Here is a 21,572-nt window from a genome sequence, read left to right as displayed (position 1 = left end):
CTTATATTTAAAATCAATTCAATATCTACGTGGTAAAATTAAAATATTTGTCACGTTGTCTGCGCTTCATACAAAGTAAATGCCGAAACAATAAATAAATAAAAATTAAAAGAATTATTTATATATACACACACACACACACACATATATATATATATATATATAAACCTTTCATCTCAAAGATATTACATGAGTGTGTGTGTGTGTGTGTGTGTGTGTGTGTGTGTGTGAGTAAAATAGAAGAACCGACTTATGCGAAATACAGAGCGCGTTTAGTTAGTTCGTGTTTTGCCGGATCAACTTCCGCACTTGGGATCTAGAGTCAAGGTCACAGTAAGATAAGAACACCCAACGATAAAGGCGTGTACCACAAGCCAACGGACCATCGGTGGTCGAGAGCAAGGTGGCACGAGAAAATGTCAATGTTTCATGCCTTTACAATACCAAAATGCAATACCAAACAATTCCAACAGAACTTGAAATATTTGGGAACTAAGTACAACAACCTTCCTACAGACTTAAAAAAGAAGACATCAAAATGCTTAAAAAATTAATTAAATGAATTTATACATACTTTCATGTTAAACTGAGAAAATAAAAACGCAAAAAAATAAAAATTATCAATACAAGCAATTGTATGTCCAACAAACATAACTAACAAGTGTAAGTCCGTCTCCAAGCACAAGTGCTCAGTCTCTTTATTGGAGAGAGTAGCGTTTTTAATTGGAAGATTGTTAGTAGAAATGTTTACAAAATAAATTAAATTATTTAAAAAATCATTTGTGACCATATTAAATGATAAAATTTTAAAAAATAAAAATCATTTACAAAATGTGCTAACCAATTCCATATGTTGTATCTTAAAAGCATTGTTAACTTCGTGGTATTGTAATATAACAATCTCCTTATCATTCATAGTGTTTCTTAAAGTGGTATTACACAAAGTGAACGATGAATGTATCATTCAGAATGGTGTTTTAATCTGAGTGTGTACATGCTAGTCTGGTAGGTCTACATAGTTTGGCATAAGCTATAAAACGTTGTAATTAATAAATTTTCCAATACACATACACCGGCAGTATGCAGGACTCATTTTTTTTGCATTTTAGCACTAGGACTATGGCTCAGACAAAAATAAATGCAGAGAAGGTCATGTGCTCACAGCGATCCATGGAAAGATCCTTGCTTGGTTTTAGCCCGAGGGATTTAAAAATTAATATACCAGGAAAAAAACAAAGTAGATGACATCATGGATCGCGTGGCAAAACTCATATGGCAGTGGGCAGGACATATAGCAAGACAGGACCTTACAAGATGGACCCTTTGAGATGAGACCTTGGGGGAAAAAGGGAAGCGTCGGAAGACCCTAAAAAACACCGACGATGTAGCCGCTGTGGGGGGTGAAAACTGGTTGCAAACAGCAACCGACCGAAGAAAATGGAAGGATACACAGGCATAGTTGCTTATTCACTGATTTTAATAACTGTAGAGGAACGTTTCACATATAAAACTGACTTAAAATAAACCACGTACCTTATAATCGTAGGTCAGGATATCAGGTACTGAGTAGTATATAGGTGATATCCATCAAAATACAATGCCATAATTTCAAGAATTGCAGTATTTAAAGATATATTGATATGAATTATGTAGGGTGTGCCGAATAAATATATATATATATATATATATATATATATATATATATATATATATATATATATATATATATATATATATATATATATATATATATATATATATATATCTTCTAACCATTATTCGCACCCGATGGTGCATAGGGCACTGCATCATATTGATGCAATGTTATATTGATTAATTAATGAAGGCGTTAATTATATGAAGGCAAGGTGATCACTCCTGCGCTTCAGGGACCAGCCCAGAGTAGTATTAAATATATATTAGAGAGTAAAATCGCTAATATTTATTCTCACCCCCCGTGGGAATCGAACCTGTGTGTGTGTGTGTGTGTGTGTATGTGTGTGCGTGTGTGTGACCTGGGACTATTAACATCGGGAGAAAGATGGACTGAATTGATAATTGATTTTGTGGCTAAATGGTGCGACATGGCACGAATATCATTGTAGAATTGAGTAGAATGGCGCCATTTCTCTTGCTACAACGTCTGAATGGCATCTTCAGTAATATTTCTCAAAGTGTGTTGCGCCATTGTTGTACCTAATGAGCGATATACGATTTTACGTATGGACGTATTACGAAAAAAAAACAGTTTTATCAGTTGGTTAAACCTATCGCCAAAAAAAATCAAAGGTATTTTCGGATCAGGAGCTATCTATTTCATATTATAGATAACTCTATAGCAACCGATTGTCACAATCTCGCATGTAACAGACTGTGATGAGGTAAAATTGGGTTCATGGTTTGCCTTTGTTTTTGATAATAACAACAAAAAAACATAATTTAAAATAGAGAAAAAAAAATCATATACCTACATAAAACACTCTCCTTATTTATTTATTGATATGGCGTTTAATTTGTAGAACTCCATTTTAATTTATGTATTAATTTTAAATCAAACACAGATTTTTTGAGTCTACTAAGTTGTATTTTATTAACAAAAACACATAAAAAATTATATTGTGACTATTGTTTCGCCTTGTTAGGGCAATTTAAAACGAATGTCGTTTGTTGTGTTGAATGTTGAATGTCGCATTCGTTTGATAATGCAACCTAACAAGGCGAAACAATTGTCACAATATAATTTTTTTCAGTTTTTGCAATACCACTTTTATAAACACTTATTCGTCACTACCGGTTTCGGAAAATCATTCCATCATCAGGTCAATAAAATAAAATTATTACGATTTGACATTTGTATAAAAAAATTTTTTGAATGAAAAAAAAAAACATTTTAGAACCAATAATTTATGGTAGTTTATTGAAAAACTGACCTTTTTGAGAAAATAAACAGTAGATACTCTTACTTACATAAAATTTATTATTTATTTTTAAACACATTTTTATTAATTTTAGAAATCAAATCATTTTCTATTTTGAGTTTGTAGCATGGATCATTGCTGTGTAGTTGTTTTGATAGTAATAATCCCTCCATCGTTTTAGTACCAAAATTCCTGGATACGTGTTTTTTTTGTTAAGTAGGTTCCTATTTGCCATTGCTTTAAAATGTTGATACAAATACTTACAGCGTGTATATTTTTCACCCTTTTCCCTTGTTTTTAACCAAGTCTTAAAATAATTACCTTCCAGCCAGCACTGATTTAAAATGTTGCGTATTACGCGACGTGTGTAAAAAATGAACAATCGGTCGTATGAACAAAATAGACATGTTTTGGGGAATCTTGCAGTACGCTGCGTAAATTGCGTAATGTTCCGTGACAAGACAAAATAATACCCAATAATAAATAATGCTCCCCATGGAAGTGAAACATGGAGCTGGCAAAAGAAGGATGAAAGTAAACTGAATGCATTTGAAATGCGATCTCTCAGAAGATTGTGCGACAAAACGATGTATGATAGATGTGCAAATAGTGAAATAAGGAAGGAATGCAAAGCTGAGATAAGCATTATCGATAAAATTAAGAAATGTGTGTTGAGATGGTTTGGACATGTAGAACGAATGAGTGAGGAAAGAACGGTAAAACAAATTTATTAGGCGAATGTGAATGGAAAAAAGAGCAGAGGAAGACCGAAAAAAACATGGCACGATCAGGTATGCCAAATACTTGAAAATGATCAGGTTAGGAGTCGTAACAATCGGCGGGTATGTATGAGGAGATGCATGAACGTGGAAGAGGCGAAGAATGTTTGCAAAGACAGAGTGGTGGGCGTTCTATTCTCTCTGCCTACCACTGCGGGGAAGCGGCGTGATGGTTAGTTAGTTAGTTAGTTTAATATAAAACAAATCTTACCTACTTATTATCATATATTAATCATGCTGGAATCTACATACATATTTTCATTCTTCTATTTTACCATATACTATGTCCAATTCCAAAAATCTGTATAAAACTAAAAGTACTACCTAAGAGTAAAATCTGTCATCTGTAACGGCAGCTTAAAATCTGTATCAATACAGAGAAATCTGTATGTATGGCAACCCTGCACTGCATTAAACTGAACGAAGAGTTCGCGGTGAGCATTCACGCATTTACCTAGCATACGGCGCGACCATAGTAAATAGATGGGTACAAACGTACCTACATTACATTAGCTCTTGTTGTATTCAATTACATTTTGACGTCACAAAAACATGTGCTCACGAACGTTACTAAGCATTCGAGAAAATATCAAATATTTTCTTACTTTGTTTTGAACCACTTTTTAATGGTACTTTTATCCAACCGGTTTCGACAAGAACCTTGTCATGATCAGGGTTAAACGTGTACTTAATTAATTCTTGGATAGTGGGTATTTTTTATCGTTTCGTTTTGTTTATATCAATAAACGAATTTGAAGCATAGAATTGGCAAATGAAGGATGAAAGTAGACTGAATGCAGTTTGCAATGCTCTTGCAGTTTATGGACAGTTCTTTTCTCATTCAGTCGAACACGTTTCATGCATCGCTCACTCCTTTCAAGAACGTCATAAATCATAAATCATAAATTTTCAGTTGTGCATGTTTTCGGAATGCCCAGAAAATTTACTATATCCCTGCAAAAGAGGCATATATTTAACTTAATATTTACCTGCTACAAGGCAGAGAGTGTTTTTTTGGCATTTTGAAGAAAAAGTATTGTTTAAGTATTTTTTTTTTTACTAAATATTTTTCAAATGGAGAAAAAATCTTCAGGTTTTACCTAAAAAGATCTGTTGCACAGTAAAAAGTTCAATAAGTGGCTTGATACTTATTTTTAATACATTGTATTATATTTTTAAACTTTAAAAACGTTCTCCTGAAAAATCAAGTTTTTTTTTATTTATGACATTCTTGAAAGGAGTGAGCGACATGGTTTTGAAGCTGAGAGATCGCATTTCGACTGCTTTGAGTCTATTATTCTATTTCTTTTGCCAACTCCATTCGTCTGGGTTGTGTCTCCATTGTGCATTGCCAGTGTAGCTTTCACAGGCTTTTATTTGCAGCAACTGATTGTAGTGCACCAGTCACACTGTTCCCAGCATTAACTATTCTCGGTCTTTCTATGTCTTTATTAATATTTCCAGCCCTGGAAAACGTACTGTCCTAACTAACTAACTATCACGCCGCTTCCTTGCAGGGGTGGGCAGGGAGAATCGAACGCCACACCACTCTTCTTTGAAACATTCTTCGCCTCTTCTACATACATCTTCTTCATGCATCTCCTCACACATACCCGACGATTATAACGACTCCTGACCCGGCCGCTTTCAAGTATTTGGCATACCTGATTGTGACAAGTTTTCCTCGGTCTTCCTCTCCTTCTTTTTCCAACTACATTCGTCTCATAAATTTGTTTAACCGTTCTTTCCTCACTCATACGTTCTACATGTCCAAACCGTCTCAACATACCTTTCTTAATTGTATCGACAATGCTTATATCAGCCTTGCATTCTTTCCTTATTTCATCATTCGAACATCTATCAAACATCGTTTTGCCACATATTCGTTTGAGGGATCGCATTTTAATAATAAAATAACACACTGTCCCAATATACAAAATCATCTACCTGTTCTATAATTTCCAAATTTATTGATATTTTACACCCACTTCTACATTCATGTCTTTTAAAAACCATGACCTTGGATTTGACAACGTTCGCCGTTCATTATACACCTTTGACACCATCTTCTGCAGAATTTCTCTACTATCGGCAAGAAACACAGCATCATCAGCATACGAAAGGCAGCAGACAATCAAATCAATCATTTCAACTCCATTATTAAACAAATCATTTCTTTCACGTAATGAAACATTTATATATAAATCAAACAGCCACAGTGACATTACACAGTCCTGTTTAACACCTTTAGAGATGCCAATCCAAAGTCTTATCTTCGTATAAGGTTGCAATGCCTTGGATATGTTTACTGCTTACTCCATACTCAGATAATATCTAGAAAACACTTCCCATATATATACGAGATCCTCTAGCTGTTTCGAAATTTCCACATTCGCTGATATTTTACCTCCAAATCTACATTCATCTCATTCAAAAACCGCGAATTTTTATTTCACTTTCCTTCCACACATTATAACACTTTTATATGAACTTTTGTCACCAGCGCCTTCGGGGTTTTTAAACAATTATATTTTAAAAGTTTTTTTACGATAAAATATTCACATTATTTGACATCTCAACAAAGATGAAGAAGAATATGGAAGTCTGGGCAATTACGGGCTTACGTCCTTCATAGGCTGGTTTAAATGATCACTTTACACACGTGTAACATTTACCAATTCTACCCATGATTGACAACGACACTACTCAATTTTTTTTAATTACCTAACATCCAAGTGACTCTGAAATCTAGCTACGGCTTATGCAACACCGCTTATCATGACCCTACTCAGGGTTCAACTTTTTAAGTTTCATGGCCTATCCCTACTCGTGAGTGGATTTACTCTTTATGTTTAAAGTTACTATAATTTCATGTAATTCATAAGTGAAAATTCTAGCAAAGACACTCGCTCACTACTCAAATTCTTGGAACTTCAATATATATTGTTCAAATTTGAAACAAAGTGCTTGAATCACTAGAGACGTCTATGGAAAGATGAAACAAGCTTTTTTATTGAGCAGAAACCCTTTCATTTGTACTCGTATGTGAGGTTTGAATACTTGATAATAATGGTGTACATAATAAAATGAAATATTTACTAAATTATTTTTAAGCAGATATACCATTTTCGGAATGACAGCGTAATTTACTTGATTAAGTGAATTGATTGTGAATCCAGTGAGTGCCGGTTCCGCTACAATACGCCATTAGTGTGATGACGTATGACAACACACTGAGCCGAGCGATGTCTCATCAGCAATATTCCCTCTAAATTATCAATCGTGTGTGTGAAAGAGACATTGCCATGTCGCTCACTCCTTTCAACGACGTCATATATCAAAAATCGACAATTTTCAGTTGTGCATGTTTTCCGAATGCTCAGAAAATGTACTACATTCCAGCCAAAGCGGCATATTTTTAACTTAATATTTACCAACAACATTTTGAAATACTTGTCCAAATACTTGTTCATAAAATCTGGATTATCTCCAATTAAATAAATTATTTACACTAAATAAATTATCTGGTCAAATTATAAGCTTAAATAATAAAAAAGAAAAATGATATTTTCTGGCGTTTCTCATGTGTGTGATTATAATCCAGCATTCGGAGCTCACATACTAATATAAAAGTTTCTGCTCAACAAAAAGCTTCTTTTCATCTCACCAATAGATGTCTCTAGTGAAGTTTTAGTGATTCAAGAACAATGTTTCAAAATTGGTTCATATATTTAGAACTTCCAAGAATTTGAGTATTGTGGTCGTCAATAATGGGTAGAATTGGTGAATGTTACACGTCTGTAAAGTGATCACTTAAACCAGCCTATGAAGGTCGTCAGCCCCGTAAATGCCCAGACTTCCATATTCTTCTTCATCTCTGATGAGATGTCAAAAAACTCATATTTACCCGCTACAGGGCAGAAATGTTGTTTTTGCATTTTGAAGAAAAGGTATTGTATAATTATATTTTTTAAATATAAGTACTAAATATTTTTCAAATGGACAAAAAACATTCAAGTTTTACCTAAAAAGATCTGTTGTACAGGAAAAGTTCAATAAGTGGCTTGATATATATTTTCAATACATTTTATTATATTTTTAAACTTTAAAAACGATCTCCTGAAGATTTAAGTTTTCTGATATATGACTTTGTTGAAAGGAGTAAGAGGTGTATGCAGAAGCTCGTGAGCGCCACCGTCAATTGTGCGAATGAATCGTATTTCATTTTTTTTATCTTATTTTATTTGTTTGGGAACTATACAGCTTGTACATAAGTATATATTTTTTTATTAAACTAACTAACTAACTAACCATCACGCCGCTTCCCCGCAGGGGTAGGCAGAGAGAATAGAGCGCCACACCACTCTGTCCTTGCAAACATTCTTCGCCTCTTCCACGTTCATGCATCTCCTCATACATACCCGCCGATTGTTACGACTCCTAACCTGACCACTTTCAAGTATTTGGCATACCTGATCGTGCCATGTTTTTCTCGGTCTTCCTCTGCTTCTTTTCCCGCTAACATTCGCCTCATAAATTTGTTTTACCGTTCTTTCCTCACTCATTCGTTCTACATGTCCAAACCATCTCAACACACCTTTCTTAATTTTATCGATAATGCTTATCTCAGCTTTGCATTCTTTCCTTATTTCACTATTCGCACATCTATCATACATCGTTTTGTTACACATTCTTCTGAGAGATCGCATTTCGACTGCATTCAGGCTACTTTCATCCTTCTTTTGCCAACTCCATGTTTCACTTCCATACATTAGAGTTGGAACCAGGACTCCGTTGTGCACTGCCAGTTTAGCTTCCGCTGATAGGTTTTTATTTGCTATAACTGATATTTTTTTATTATATTATATTCAATTGGCTTTATCATAGACACACACACACACACAGTGTGTGTGTGTGTGTGTGTGTGTGTGTGTGTGTGTGTGTGTGTGTGTGTGTGTGTGTGTGTGTGTGTGTGTGTGTGTGTGTGTGTGTGTGTGTGTGTGTGTGTGTGTGTGTGTGTGTGTGTGTGTGTGTGTGTGTGTGTGTGTGTGTGTGTGTGTGTGTGTGTGTGTGTGTGTGTGTGTGTGTGTGTGTGTGTGTGTGTGTGTGTGTGTGTGTGTGTGTGTGTGTGTGTGTGTGTGTGTGTGTGTGTGTGTGTGTGTGTGTGTGTGTGTGTGTGTGTGTGTGTGTGTGTGTGTGTGTGTGTGTGTGTGTGTGTGTGTGTGTGTGTGTGTGTGAGAGAGAAAGAGAGAAAGAGAGGGTAGGAGTAAGAGGGAAAGCGTATGGTATAAAATGGAATATGCAGGAAGGAAAAGGAGAGCAGAGGAATTAATCTTATTCTTCGTCTTCTCCTGACCCACATTCGCACCCGATGGTGCATAGGGCACTGCATCGTATCTACACGGTGTGATCTTGATCGCGAATTGAATAAAGGAAAGGAGATTAGTCCTACGCTTCCAGCAGTCCAGGGTGAATAAATTAATATTTCTGTGATTTCATTCGTTACAAACTTACGAAAACAACGTTTTTACGAAGGCGAATTTTGCAAAATGAAAAGATGGATGAAAATATTGATCATATCGGCTGTTATAAACACAAAACGAGTCTTACACAGTTCTTTATAGGTTGAGTGTGTTAAATTAGATATTCCTAAACCAACTAACTAACTAACCATCACGCTGCTTCCCCGCAGGTGTAGGCAGAGAGAATAGAACGCCACACCACTCTGTCCTTGCAAACATTCTTCGCCTCTTCCACGTTCATGCATCTCCTCATACATACCCGCCGATTGTTACGACTCCTAACCTGACCACTTTCAAGTATTTGGCATACCTGATCATGCCATGTTTTTCTCGGTCTTCCTCTGCTTCTTTTCCCTTAGATATTCCTCCCGAGTGATAATACTCTATTCCGTAATTTCCTACTCTTTTTAGTGGATGTTTTTTAAATGGATGTTACGTCTGCTTCAATTTTAATAAGCACATTATGGTATATCGAAGAAACAGTAGAATGCTTTGGTACTCAAGGGTATTAATGTTGACCTATGAATTGGTTCAACTGTTCGTATACATTTTAAAGTTTAAACATGGACGATAATTATCCCGTTCCAAATTAAAAATATTACATCATATTTTATTTTATTTCTTGTTTCGGCATTCACTTTGCGGTAAGACATGATGAAATTGTAAGTGAAAATACTTTTATTAAGTTTTTTTTTATGTATTAAATGTTAAATCGAACAGTGATTTTTTGAGTCTACTAAGTGACTTGTCGACTTATTGATCGAACGTCGACGACAATTGTTTAAAAATACCGTAATTAGGCGAAACAATTGTCAAGAAATTGGTTTTTAAAATGTTTTTTTAAGAATATCATACAACTTAGTAGTCTCAGAAAAATCAGTGTTTGATTTAACATTCAATACATAAATTAAAATGGAGTTCTACAAATTAAACGCCAAATCTTTAAATAAAAAAAAAACTCTTGTTTTTTTACCACTTGAGTTATATTTATTTAAACGACTAGTTTTGGAAGTACAGATGCTTCCATCTTCGGGTCTGAATATATGGTAAACTAAAGCATAAATAATTATCTATACTGTAAGTAAGGAGGGGGGGGGGGGGTAAGTTAGGGGGAGTGGGTGAGTCAGGTGGTGTAGTTTGAAAATAAAGGAAAAATGGGAAGCAAAGGTGAGGAATTTTAAAATAATATATTCTTTATTAAATTATTATTAGAATCTTAGATTTTTTGGATTTCTAAATATTTAAAGTAATTCATAATTTGGCCTTTGTGTGGTAATCTGTAGGTGTAATAATCTGTAGCTTGCGAAACTAGTCGTTAAAATAAATATAATCGAAAATGAAATACCCTCTAATATTGTGAAACTTATAAAAGATCTAAACACCAACAGCTACACAAGGATCAAAGGAGGTGGCGAACTCACAAGTTCAGTTCACACTCCAGTCGGAATCAGACAAGGAGACAGCCTCAGCCCATTCCTTTTTAATTTGATTATGGATAAATTCATAGAAGAGGTTGCCAATATGAACCTGGGCTACCGACTGGGCGGGAAAAGAATCAGCAATATCTGCTACGCTGATGATAACGTCATTATAGCATAATCCGAAAACGACCTCCAAATAATGCTTTTCAAGCTTCACTTGACATCGGAAAAGTTCAACATGATGATATCCATTGACAAGACTAAAAACATGACCGTATCCAAGAGTCCAGTTAAATGCAAATTAGTCGTAAATAACAGAACGATTGAACAGGTGAATAAATTCAAGTATCTTGGAGTTGACGTCAGTAGCTACGGTGATCTCTATGGTGAGACTCAGAAACAAATAAACAAGGCTGCAGTTATATCCGGATGCGGTATATTTGGCGAATATGAGTGGGAACAGTAGGTACGAGGACGGCCGAAAATGATTTGGCACGATCAGAATAATCAGAATCAGCTGGTGTCAAAAGTCTGCATATTCAGAGGGCATGTATGACTGTGAATGAAGCTAAGAGCGCAAGTCAAGACAAAAGAGTATGGCGTTCCACTCTCTCTGCCTATCCCTGCGTGGAAACGGGGTGATGGGATAGTAGTAGTAATATTATTGCTCGATAATGATGCAAGCGGTGGGTAGGGTATATAAAAATTAATCACTTTTACCACCCAACGATAAGTGAAATCTTTGAAGAGTTATATGTATTTTTTATATCGTTAGTATGTGAATACAGTCCTGTTTTGTTTTATTGTAGGATGGGTTTCATATAAGACGATTGATAATGATACTAATTTCTTCTTAAAACATGGTGTATTTTCCTTGTAAAAATACAGTGACGACATAATTGATTTTAAATCGAATGTAGTATGTGGTAATGAATTGAATAAATCATTATGCATTTACATGTGGTAGTCTCCTTTGGTATCTTAAAGGTCGAAATGCCGTAGTGGGCCATATAGCGTGCTAAAATCTACTGCTAGAAATCCGCCTAGTCCAGTTGTCCCCAAACCGTGGCTCGCGAAACGCATGCGTAAAGTGACCATAAGCCCCGTTTTGAACGGGACCGTCCCGTTTTTAGATAGCCTGTCCCGTTGTCCCCAAGTAAAGTTACGGGACGTCTAAATGTCCCGTTTTCAAAAAAAGAGCAACACAAGGTGACAATTTAAAAAAATGTGCAAAAAATCTACTATAGTTTAATTATAGTATAGCCGTTTCATATAACTTTGCTGAACAAATCCTAGCTTGATTTCGGTGCATATGGCTACAGCAGGTGGCTGGTGAGTCATGTGCAAAGACTAACTAATTTACATATATATAAAGACCGCCGACTCTTTATATAATATAAATCATAAAACGACATACTTATTTCATATAAATATTATTTATTCCTCTTATTTTCTTTATCAACATTCCTATTCTTTTAATTAAAAGGTAAAAACCATGAAAAATAACGTTTTTTCTTGAACATACATACGTTTATCAGTATACATCAGTTTATGCATGAGGTTCTCTGGCCCCTTGAACTGATGTGGATACGTATTGACGAGGCTTTTTTTAAGTAAAATGGTCCACGAACTCACTTCATGTCAGGCTTTTTACAAAACCGTTCCACCGTGGTATGGCGTTTGTGCAATTCACGGAATTTTACCGTCCCGCACTGAGCAGTTAGCGTGATAAAACGATTATTGGCTTGGATTGGCTTGTGCTTTTGTCCATCTTTCTCTGGATCGGTGCTCTTGATCGGTGCGTGAACACGTTGCGCGTAAATTCGATCACACTCAACTGTCGTAGTCGCTTTTATTTTTCAAAACCGGACTGCAGGACGGTAAAATTCCGTATAGTGCACAAGAGGCTTTAGGGCGTTTGTGCACTACACGGAATTTAACCGTCCTGCACTTCAGTTAGCATATAAAACGGATGTTGGGCTTGGATTGGCTTGTGCTTTTGTCTTTCATTCTTCGGATCGGTGTGCTCGATCGGTGCGTGATCACGGTGCGCGTAAATTCGATCACGCTAAACGTAGTCGCTTTTATTTTTCAAAACCGGACTGCAGGACGGTAAAATTCCGTGTAGTGCACAAGCTGCCTTACATGGAAAAAAAGCCCTGCATATCGGTACGAAAAAATCACAAATGATTTTCAACGTCTGGAATAGTATTCCTAAATCATATGACCAACACAATCATATGGCGACCAACGCTTTTTCTTAAGTGGTTTGTTTGCGCGGTAGAGCAAATTGACCTGGATCAAACGAAAGAGTGAAACGCTTTCCCTTTTCCAAATTCAACCGGCAGTTGAAAATCTTTACTACTCTCTCCGTCATACGTTAATACGTAGCATAGGGAACCAGTAGACACTTGCATATTATACTGTACATTAGCTGAACACGTTTTCATATTTCGCTCACTCCTTTCAAGAACGACATAAATCAAAAAACGTCAATATCCAGCATAAAGAAAAAAACGGCATTAGAAAATAGTTATGCATATTAAGAATTGATTCCTATAATATAAAATTTTAATCGCAATTTTTTCAATAATAAATCAGGAAGAACATTTCGCTCACTCCTTTCAAGAACGTCATATATCAAAAATCGTCAATTTTCAGTTGTGCATGTTTTCAGAATGCCCAGAAAATGTACTATATATATCCCAGCAAAAGAGGCATATTTTTAACTTAATATTTACCCGATACAGGGCAGAAAGAGGCTCAGCGCAACTAAAATTACAATATTGTATTTTGTATATTAAAAGCATTGTTAACTTTGTGGTTTGGTAGTTTTAAGTAGAAACGTATAGAATATAATATAACTAACATATCGTAGTCATGTAGGAAAAAGTGACCAAGTGATTTTTTTACAAAAACGTGATCCTTGACTATTTGATATATTACTAGCTTAATATTGCCCTGAAAAAATCCCAAAGGATTTTAAACTTGGAAGTATAATATATTGACTTGTTAAAATTTACAAACTGCATTGATGTTTATTTTCTTGCCAAGCAAAAGTGACTTAAATGAACCTCCTGAACATTTTACGCTTTATTAGTTGGTCACTTTCTCCTGTACGACTTCGATATATTAAATAATAAAAAAATAATAAAAACACAAATTTAAAAAAATATAAATATATTCGTAAGTAAGTAAAAGAAAATGTTTTAAAATACTATGTCACGATAACACGAAAATTATTTTAAGCAATTATCGACTTGTGCGCGCTCTTTTATTATAGATTCCTTTATTTTAAACAAGAACATCACAGGTAATTTGGGAGTATTCGCAAACATATAATCCAAAAAGCGAGCAGCTACGCAAGGAGCCAGACCTGTCTCTTATTTTTCCAGAATACATATTGGAATTATTTTTTTTGGATATATTATACTTATTGCAAAAATATTTTATAATTATTTTAACTCCTAACCTTTTTAGCCCGCCTCTATAGTGTAATGGTCAGCACGCTCGGCTACCGTTCTGGAGGTCCCGGGTTCGATTCCCAGGGGGGTCAAATAAATATAAGTGATTTTTTCACTGTAATATTTATTCAATATTACCCTGGACTGGTACCTGAAGCGGAGGGCTGATCACCATTCCTTCGTGTGTAAACGATCAAGATAACACTGTGTTCGTATGAAGCAGTGCCCTATGCACCATTGGGGTGCGGATAAGGGTTTTATTATTTATTATTATTAACCTTTTTAACAACTCTTTTCTTTCAAAAAACATACATTCATTTCGAATAAAATAATATTTTTCAATCCAAAAACGGTGTTCAAAAAATTCAATTGCATTAAACGTGGCCTGGGTTTATAAAGAGTATCTTAATGAAATCGATAAAATGATTTGAAAATGCTTACGACAATCGTTATACTGTATAGGGTGGCGCAAAATTAATCACCCCATCGGAATATGTTATATTTTTTCCAAATACCGTCGCACGTCAATAATATTTGACATTTGTGAACCAACTAGCTGCAAAATACAAAAAAAAATGATAAAACGCGCACAGATGTGTATCAACACTGACGACTCCCACTTGATGGATAACATCTTTCCAACTTAACAAAAAAAAAATACAATAAATATTTCCATTACTCAAGATGACTTTTGTTTCCATACTGCAGCTGTCTAGTTTAAAAATATCAAATTTAATTGATGCACTACGCCATTTGCAAAAATAATAGCATCTATCGAAAGGGTGATTAATTTTGTGCCACCCTGTACAGATAGGCATTAGCATTCATCGCTTGGGAAAACATCTCAAATTGGATAATTATACTACGGTGATATCATTAAGTATTTCAAATCTACCTCTTTTAGCATCGTGTATTCATAGATGGTATGTATAATATTGCGTGTATACATGGATATGAAATGTCTGGCTGGAAACAAAGAAGACCTCATTCATACACATCTGATTGAAAAGTGGAATGGAAAAATTAAAACCAAAAAATAATCGAACCAACCATGATTTTTCAGTATTTTTTTTTCAGTATTTCCACACTACAAAAAGCCAGCAAATTTACTCATCTACTCATTTATTTATTGTAATATGTATATAACAATTGACATCATATATTACATAAAATTATAAGTTATTACATACACAGACACACACATACGCATACATACACACATACGTATACATACATGCCTGTGTATGGACAGGTAGATAAAATAATGATATAATAATCAGATAGCAAGTGGAATAACCGAGAACTACACCGCGAGTACCATTTTCCTCGTAAAGGCACCCTCGTCAATGTGAAGAAGGTCAATATGCAAGGAGATACGGTTGAGCAGGGATGCTGCCCTCGCAATAGGCATATCCATCGGCAGGTTGGTTCTACCATTGGTAGGATTGGGTGACAGAACAACCTAACCTCCTGAAACCTGAGATAGTTATCGGGAACATAGAGATTGATTCTCTCCGGTACAACTGGGTTTACCGTCACACCGCGGATCATGCGTGGCCTAGCTACGCATCATTTCTTTTCCCCAGACTATTAAAACCAAGCATCCCCAGAATAAAGTCTGGAGGGAACAATAATGGATAGATTCCATACTCCCTCGTGTAGAGATATCTCAGAAATTTCCTCTGAACCATTTCTAACGTAAGGGATTATTTAATTCTACGAGGTGCCCAAAAAAAAGCCAGGTCGAAAGCCCTAGGATACTCGGACTTCATATAAACGGAAGAACGATACATAATTCATATCAAGTTTAGATACCTTTAAAATATAATATACATTTGAACATAAAAATGCGTAGAATTGTTCGAGACATGAGCAAAAGTACCGGCATTAAATCGATAAGTACAACCGTGATCTACCCTTCTCAGCACATTAAACTCCCCTCTCAATTAACAAATGTTTGTTAGCGGGAAAAGATGAGGACATCGTACCCGAGGAAGTCTAAGGGCATCTCTGCATTGTGTCTCGCATTAAGGCGTAAAGCATTCTCATTGGTTGCGAATAAGATAACTTAAGCTTTCGACCAATGGAGAAGCCGAATGATTCTCAACAGATGAATATATGCGGAACTTAATTGGAAACCTTCCCTGCAACTAGAGTCAGTGCAACAAGATATGTCAAACGTGGTATTTTCAATACTGTCTATGGTGGATTTTAATAACGTACTTGGAAATTTAAATTTAAACGTATTCCGTCATCCACTAATGAGGAGCATTAAAGTATTATTCGGAGAACAATATCGTTCGGTGAGGAAAGTCACCTCTCTCGCGATTCAGTCGTATAGGATGTAACGGGCATCTTACAGAAAGCGTTTTAATGGTTTCTATTACATCTCGTTTAGACTTTGCGATAATGATGGTCAAAACTCGGCGTAGACACGTCAGATACCGCGATGCAGAAAGCAATAAATCATAAAGCAAAGGAATCGTGATGCTAATGATCTTGATCTATATTAGACATCCGCTCATGAAAATCATCTGGACCAGCCGGTACAAGACCATTTGCGCTGATTGAGCTGGATAAAGGAGGCACGTATGGGCCCCACTTACCGAGGACATTAGAGTAGGAAACAGTATTGCCACATACCGAGACGAAATGTGTCCGCTAGTCAACAACCCTGATACTCTCACCTCCGCCGGGGCGCGAGCTGGCGGGCGCACGGGGCGCCGCGCCCTCGCGGGGCCCGCCCGACTAGGGTCCCGCCCGGCACGGGGCCCGGCCGGCAAGGGGCCCGGATGGCAAGGGGCCCGGCCGGCAAGGGGCCCAGCCGGCAAGGGGCTGGCCGGCAAGGGGCCCGACTAACATGGGGAGAAGCGTCACAGAGCATACCTTCCGTGAGGTTCGGCATGACATCCATCCTGGACCGCGGGCTGGTGTGGTGCACTGGTTCACTCGGCCGCTAACGACGCTAGCGCAACTCTATACGGGCATACTACCGAGCACGGCGACACGAGAATGACTGACTGTCAATTATTATTGGAACTGTGGAGGATCAGCCTCCCCGCTCCCCCCGCGCCCGGCCGCCGCCGCCCACCGCCGGCACTTTGGATGATTATCGTTAGGGACAACCGGGATCGGATTTTTTATTAGGACATACATTAATTCCACGCTGCGTACCTAACCGACTTCTGATTCTTAACCCGATAACCTTATCGAGTCTCTCCGCCATTCTATCCAGCCGATAGTTACCGCACTCTACGGACTATAAGACGCTTCTTCTTCTTCTTCTTCATGAGCCCCCTGTCTTCCACTGCTCGGCTGTCCAAACTTAAACACAGTAAGGGACATTTTTTTTAGTACGTTTTTTCTACAGTCTTGGACTAAGTAGAATTTACTGAGTCCAAAAATTAAAAAAAAAAACGTACTACAAAAAAATGTCCCTTACTGTGTTTTGAGTTTGGACAGCCGTGTTGGATTTAGGCCTCTTCCTCTTCTTTCTATTTAAGATCCTATGTACTTTAAATACCCACTCAATGGTGCATAGAGCACTGTACCCCATTAGTGAAGCGGTTTTTTTATCTCGATTTGCTTTTTCCTGAGTTTCACGTGGTTTCCTCCTAGCAATGATGCTGACAAGTTCCTGATTGGCCCACACTAGATTATCCCTCCTGCTCTCTACACAGATGACCATCTTTTTTTAATTAGAAGAAACAAAAATCCACTTCATTTATTAATCTTGTACATAATTAGCAAGGTAATTAATAAATGCAACTCCATAAAAAAAGCAATTTGATCATTCCTGCGCTTCACGTAGTATTAAATACATATTGCAGTGAAATAAAACTAATATTTATTTTTACCCCCCCTAGAAATTGAACCCGGGGCCACAAACTCGAAAGCTAAAGTTGCTTACCATTACACTACGAAAGCGGATTATAAGACGCACCTCAATTTTTACTTACTTACTTAACTTATAACCCTTATCCGCACCCAATGGTGCATAGGGAACTGCATCGAATTGACGCAGTGTTATCTTTATCAATACTTACATGAAGGCAAGGTGATCACTCTTGCGCTTCAGGGACCAGTCCAGGGTAATATTAAATAAAAATAACAGTGTAAAATCACTAATACGTATTTATTTTCACCCCCCCTGGGAATCGAACTCGGGACCTCCAGCGCGGTAGCTAAACACGCTGACCATTACATCACGGAGGCGGACCAAATTTTTACTCGATTTTTACTCAATTAAAAAAATATTACATTATTATTATTAGATTGCAAAGCCAGACTAAAAAAACCTTGGTTCGTGATCATGTAAGATTATGTGTTTTCATAGCAGGAAAGCTTGTCCGCCTCCATAGTGTAGTGGTTTGCCCGCTAGGCTATCACACCATGCTGGAGATCCCGGGTCCGATTCCAAAAATGATCAAAATGAATACAAGTGATTTTTTAATCCAATATTGATTTAATATTACCCTGGACTGGTAGCAGAGGCGGAATGCTGATTACATTTCCTTCGTTTATTTAAGTATCGATATAACACTGCTTCTATACGATGCAGTCCCCTACGCATCATTAGTTGCGAATAAGGGTTAGAAAAAATAGCAGGATGATCGTATCTGTAATATTTTTACTTCCGGGGATTCCCAAGAAACCGGATATAATGATTGGGCATATCCAGATACGCAGACTTCATCCAAAATATTTAATTCGATTCGTTGATGGAATATTCCCAAACATCAACGTTTTTTTTAATAAATACGCATGAACATGATGCTAGATGCAGAGCAAACTCTCATCATAAACAGTACAAAAACTTAAAATTAAAATTATGCTTAAAAAATTTAGCTTTTCCATCCAACCAATTATTTCAGAAAGCTGAACTTTTGAAGCTACGAGAAATCTATTGACAACAGTGTCTAAAATATGTTTTCGTGCGACGACATTTATTTCCAAAAATATTAATCTAGCCAAATAATGAAAAAGTGACAAGAAATCCCTTTTTGCAAATACAGACTCATTTTTCAAAGACACATATTTTTCAAAGCTCCAAAACTGTTTGATTCATTCCACAAAGACTATATGTTAGACATTAATTACCTAAGTTTGTTTCGATTAAAAATTTTGCTGAAATTGTTTATTTAAAAAAAACAGATCTAAGTAGGTACCTCATTCTTTTGAACGTATAACTCATATAGTACCTACCTACATATTTGCTAACTTTTTTTTAATTTCATCTCTTTAATTTTTTGTTTTCTGTTACAATCAAATATTTGTAGTTTATATTAACACTTTTAATTTTTTTTTTTTTATTGGAAGGAAAAACAACAGTTACAATATATGATAAATCAGAATACAAAAAAAAATCATGAGTACCAATTACAGTTCTTCACAACTTTGCATAAGAAAAGTCTATATATAAGAAGAGACATGAGACAAGGATAGGATAAAGAGTAGATGACAGTGATAGGAAAAGAAGAAAAGGAAAGGGAATAGAATTACCTTTTAAGGTTTATAAGATTTAGAACAATTTAGCTTTAAAGTTTGAAAGATTGGAGTAGAACATATCAAGGTGGGTACAACATTCATTGAATTTCCCACAACTTCGATAAATAAAGGAATATTTTTTTTATTTCTGATACCTATTATATTCTTGCCAGTGCCCTTTATTATAACCTTAAATATAATGTATACCCACACACAGGCCATGTCTTTGTGGGATCTTTTTTAGTAGGTATTAATATTATATACTTTTTTGTACTTGTAATTATAATATATAGTGAAATGAAAAAGAATTTAAAATAAACAAGAAAATATATTAGATTTATTTGTTGAAAGGTAATTTGAAAATATTGTAACCACAGAATTTTTAGCCTCTCGTGAAATCATTGTGTGAGTGAGGGTGTGTTCGCCTTAGAACACATCGCTTTACACAATTGTAGTGTATTTTTGTGTACTACAAATGCACGTGTGGTGTTGTGTAGCGGAGTACATTTTCATTGTACAATTCCCATCACTACAATGTTGCCAGATAGAGATAGGTTTATCGCGACATTAAATATACGATCATTTCTAAGACTGGAGAGAATTTTAAAACGTAATTCGATGCATTCCGCATCATTTTCGAACACTGTATGTGACGCAACGTCTAAATATTAAGATTGTGGTCCTTGGGACGACAAAGGATGAATGGGGGTAAAAATTGTTTCTCATTTTCATTTCTTTATTATTTTGATCATTGGAAAAATGATGTGGCATGATGTATCGAAACACGTATCACAATAGATTCCAAGAAATATTGGTAGGTACAGTCGCCAAATTTCGTCCCTATCGGTTTTATTTTGTCTAACTAACACCAGCTAGTTTTTATACTTTGAATCTTAAGTCAGTATAAACAAGCTTGGAGGAGAAACGTCGCTCCTGTGTTAAGATATTTTTTTTAAAAAAGGAATAACTTTTCTAGGTGAGTTTTTTTATTGAAATATTATCGTTTTTGTTTAAATATGTATGTGTTTGACTTATTGAATGGAAAAAGGGTAAAATTTGTTGTTACCCCTTAGATTTAAATCAATTGTTATTTCATTTACCTAAATGAAAAAACGATTGTAGTTACAATACCAAATTTAATTACAATACCTCATATCCTTATGACATGTGTTTGTTGTTAAATGGAGGTTACCAACACAGTTGGAAAATTTCTTATATCGCCCCTTTACGTGAGCCTAATATCGCCCCCGGGACGATATTTAGATAACTTCGTTGTTTTCATTTGTTCGTTGTGCATTTTTAGCAACTGATTTAAATATTTATTTGTTTTATTTTTAAATGCCAATGAGCTTATGGAGGCATATGCAGCCTTTGAAAGTTTCATTCATGTTTCCGTTAAAAACTTCTTATATCCAAGAAACATAAAATTGGTTCACATATCACCCAGGATGGTCGTTACTACAACTGACTACTGAATATTTAGAAAAGCTTATGTGAAAGCATATTAAATTTATCCGGCTGTAAATGACTTCCGGAAAACAGGAATATTTCCACTCAATGAAAACCTTTTCTTTGGCTCACCAAACGCTCCTCTATCAATCGATGCAAACAGCACGACATCTTTGGTAAATGATGTATCTTCGCATTTGTATTCTACATACAAGGTCAAGACTAAGAACGCGTTCTGCATTATCAAGGGTAAGCAACTCAGAAAAGCAGGGAAAAAGAGAGCTAGAAACGTAAAGAAAAATGCTACAGGAAGCAACAAAAAGGAAACCAAAAAGCCACGAAAGAATCAATCTTCTGACAAGGACATGTCTGATGATGACCCAACTCTAGGTTTTCCTGACGAAGAAGATAGTGACAATGATGACGTTGAATGACCAGTTTGTTATAAAAGTTTTTCACAAGATAAAAGGGAAAGAAATGGATAAGATATACAAAATGTTTCCAATGAATGCATGAGAATTGTGCTGAAAAT

The 21,572-nt window shown here is 35.9% G+C and overlaps 1 protein-coding gene across 2 annotated transcripts in view; it reads right to left on the bottom strand.

The window, feature by feature from the left end:
• zyd (sodium/potassium/calcium exchanger zydeco) overlaps positions 1-21,572 on the bottom strand; it is a 79,226-nt gene that overhangs the window by 37,201 nt on the left and 20,453 nt on the right. Inside the window, exon 1 of one of the 2 annotated variants that reach the window (XM_088260873.1) lies at positions 16,991-17,126. The exons of the other annotated variant lie outside the window; for it this stretch is intronic. Coding sequence (XP_088116999.1) covers positions 16,991-17,018 — 28 coding nt within the window. The 5' untranslated portion in view covers positions 17,019-17,126. Of the gene's footprint in view, positions 1-16,990; positions 17,127-21,572 lie in introns of those variants that run through there. 2 annotated transcript variants of the gene reach the window in all.

The sequence above is a fragment of the Brachycentrus maculatus genome, unplaced genomic scaffold, assembly GCF_059751285.1.
Source record: "Brachycentrus maculatus isolate JH-2025_06_01 unplaced genomic scaffold, ASM5975128v1 h1tg000144l, whole genome shotgun sequence".
NCBI lineage: Eukaryota > Metazoa > Arthropoda > Insecta > Trichoptera > Brachycentridae > Brachycentrus > Brachycentrus maculatus.
This window is presented reverse-complemented; position numbering and strand designations above follow the sequence as displayed.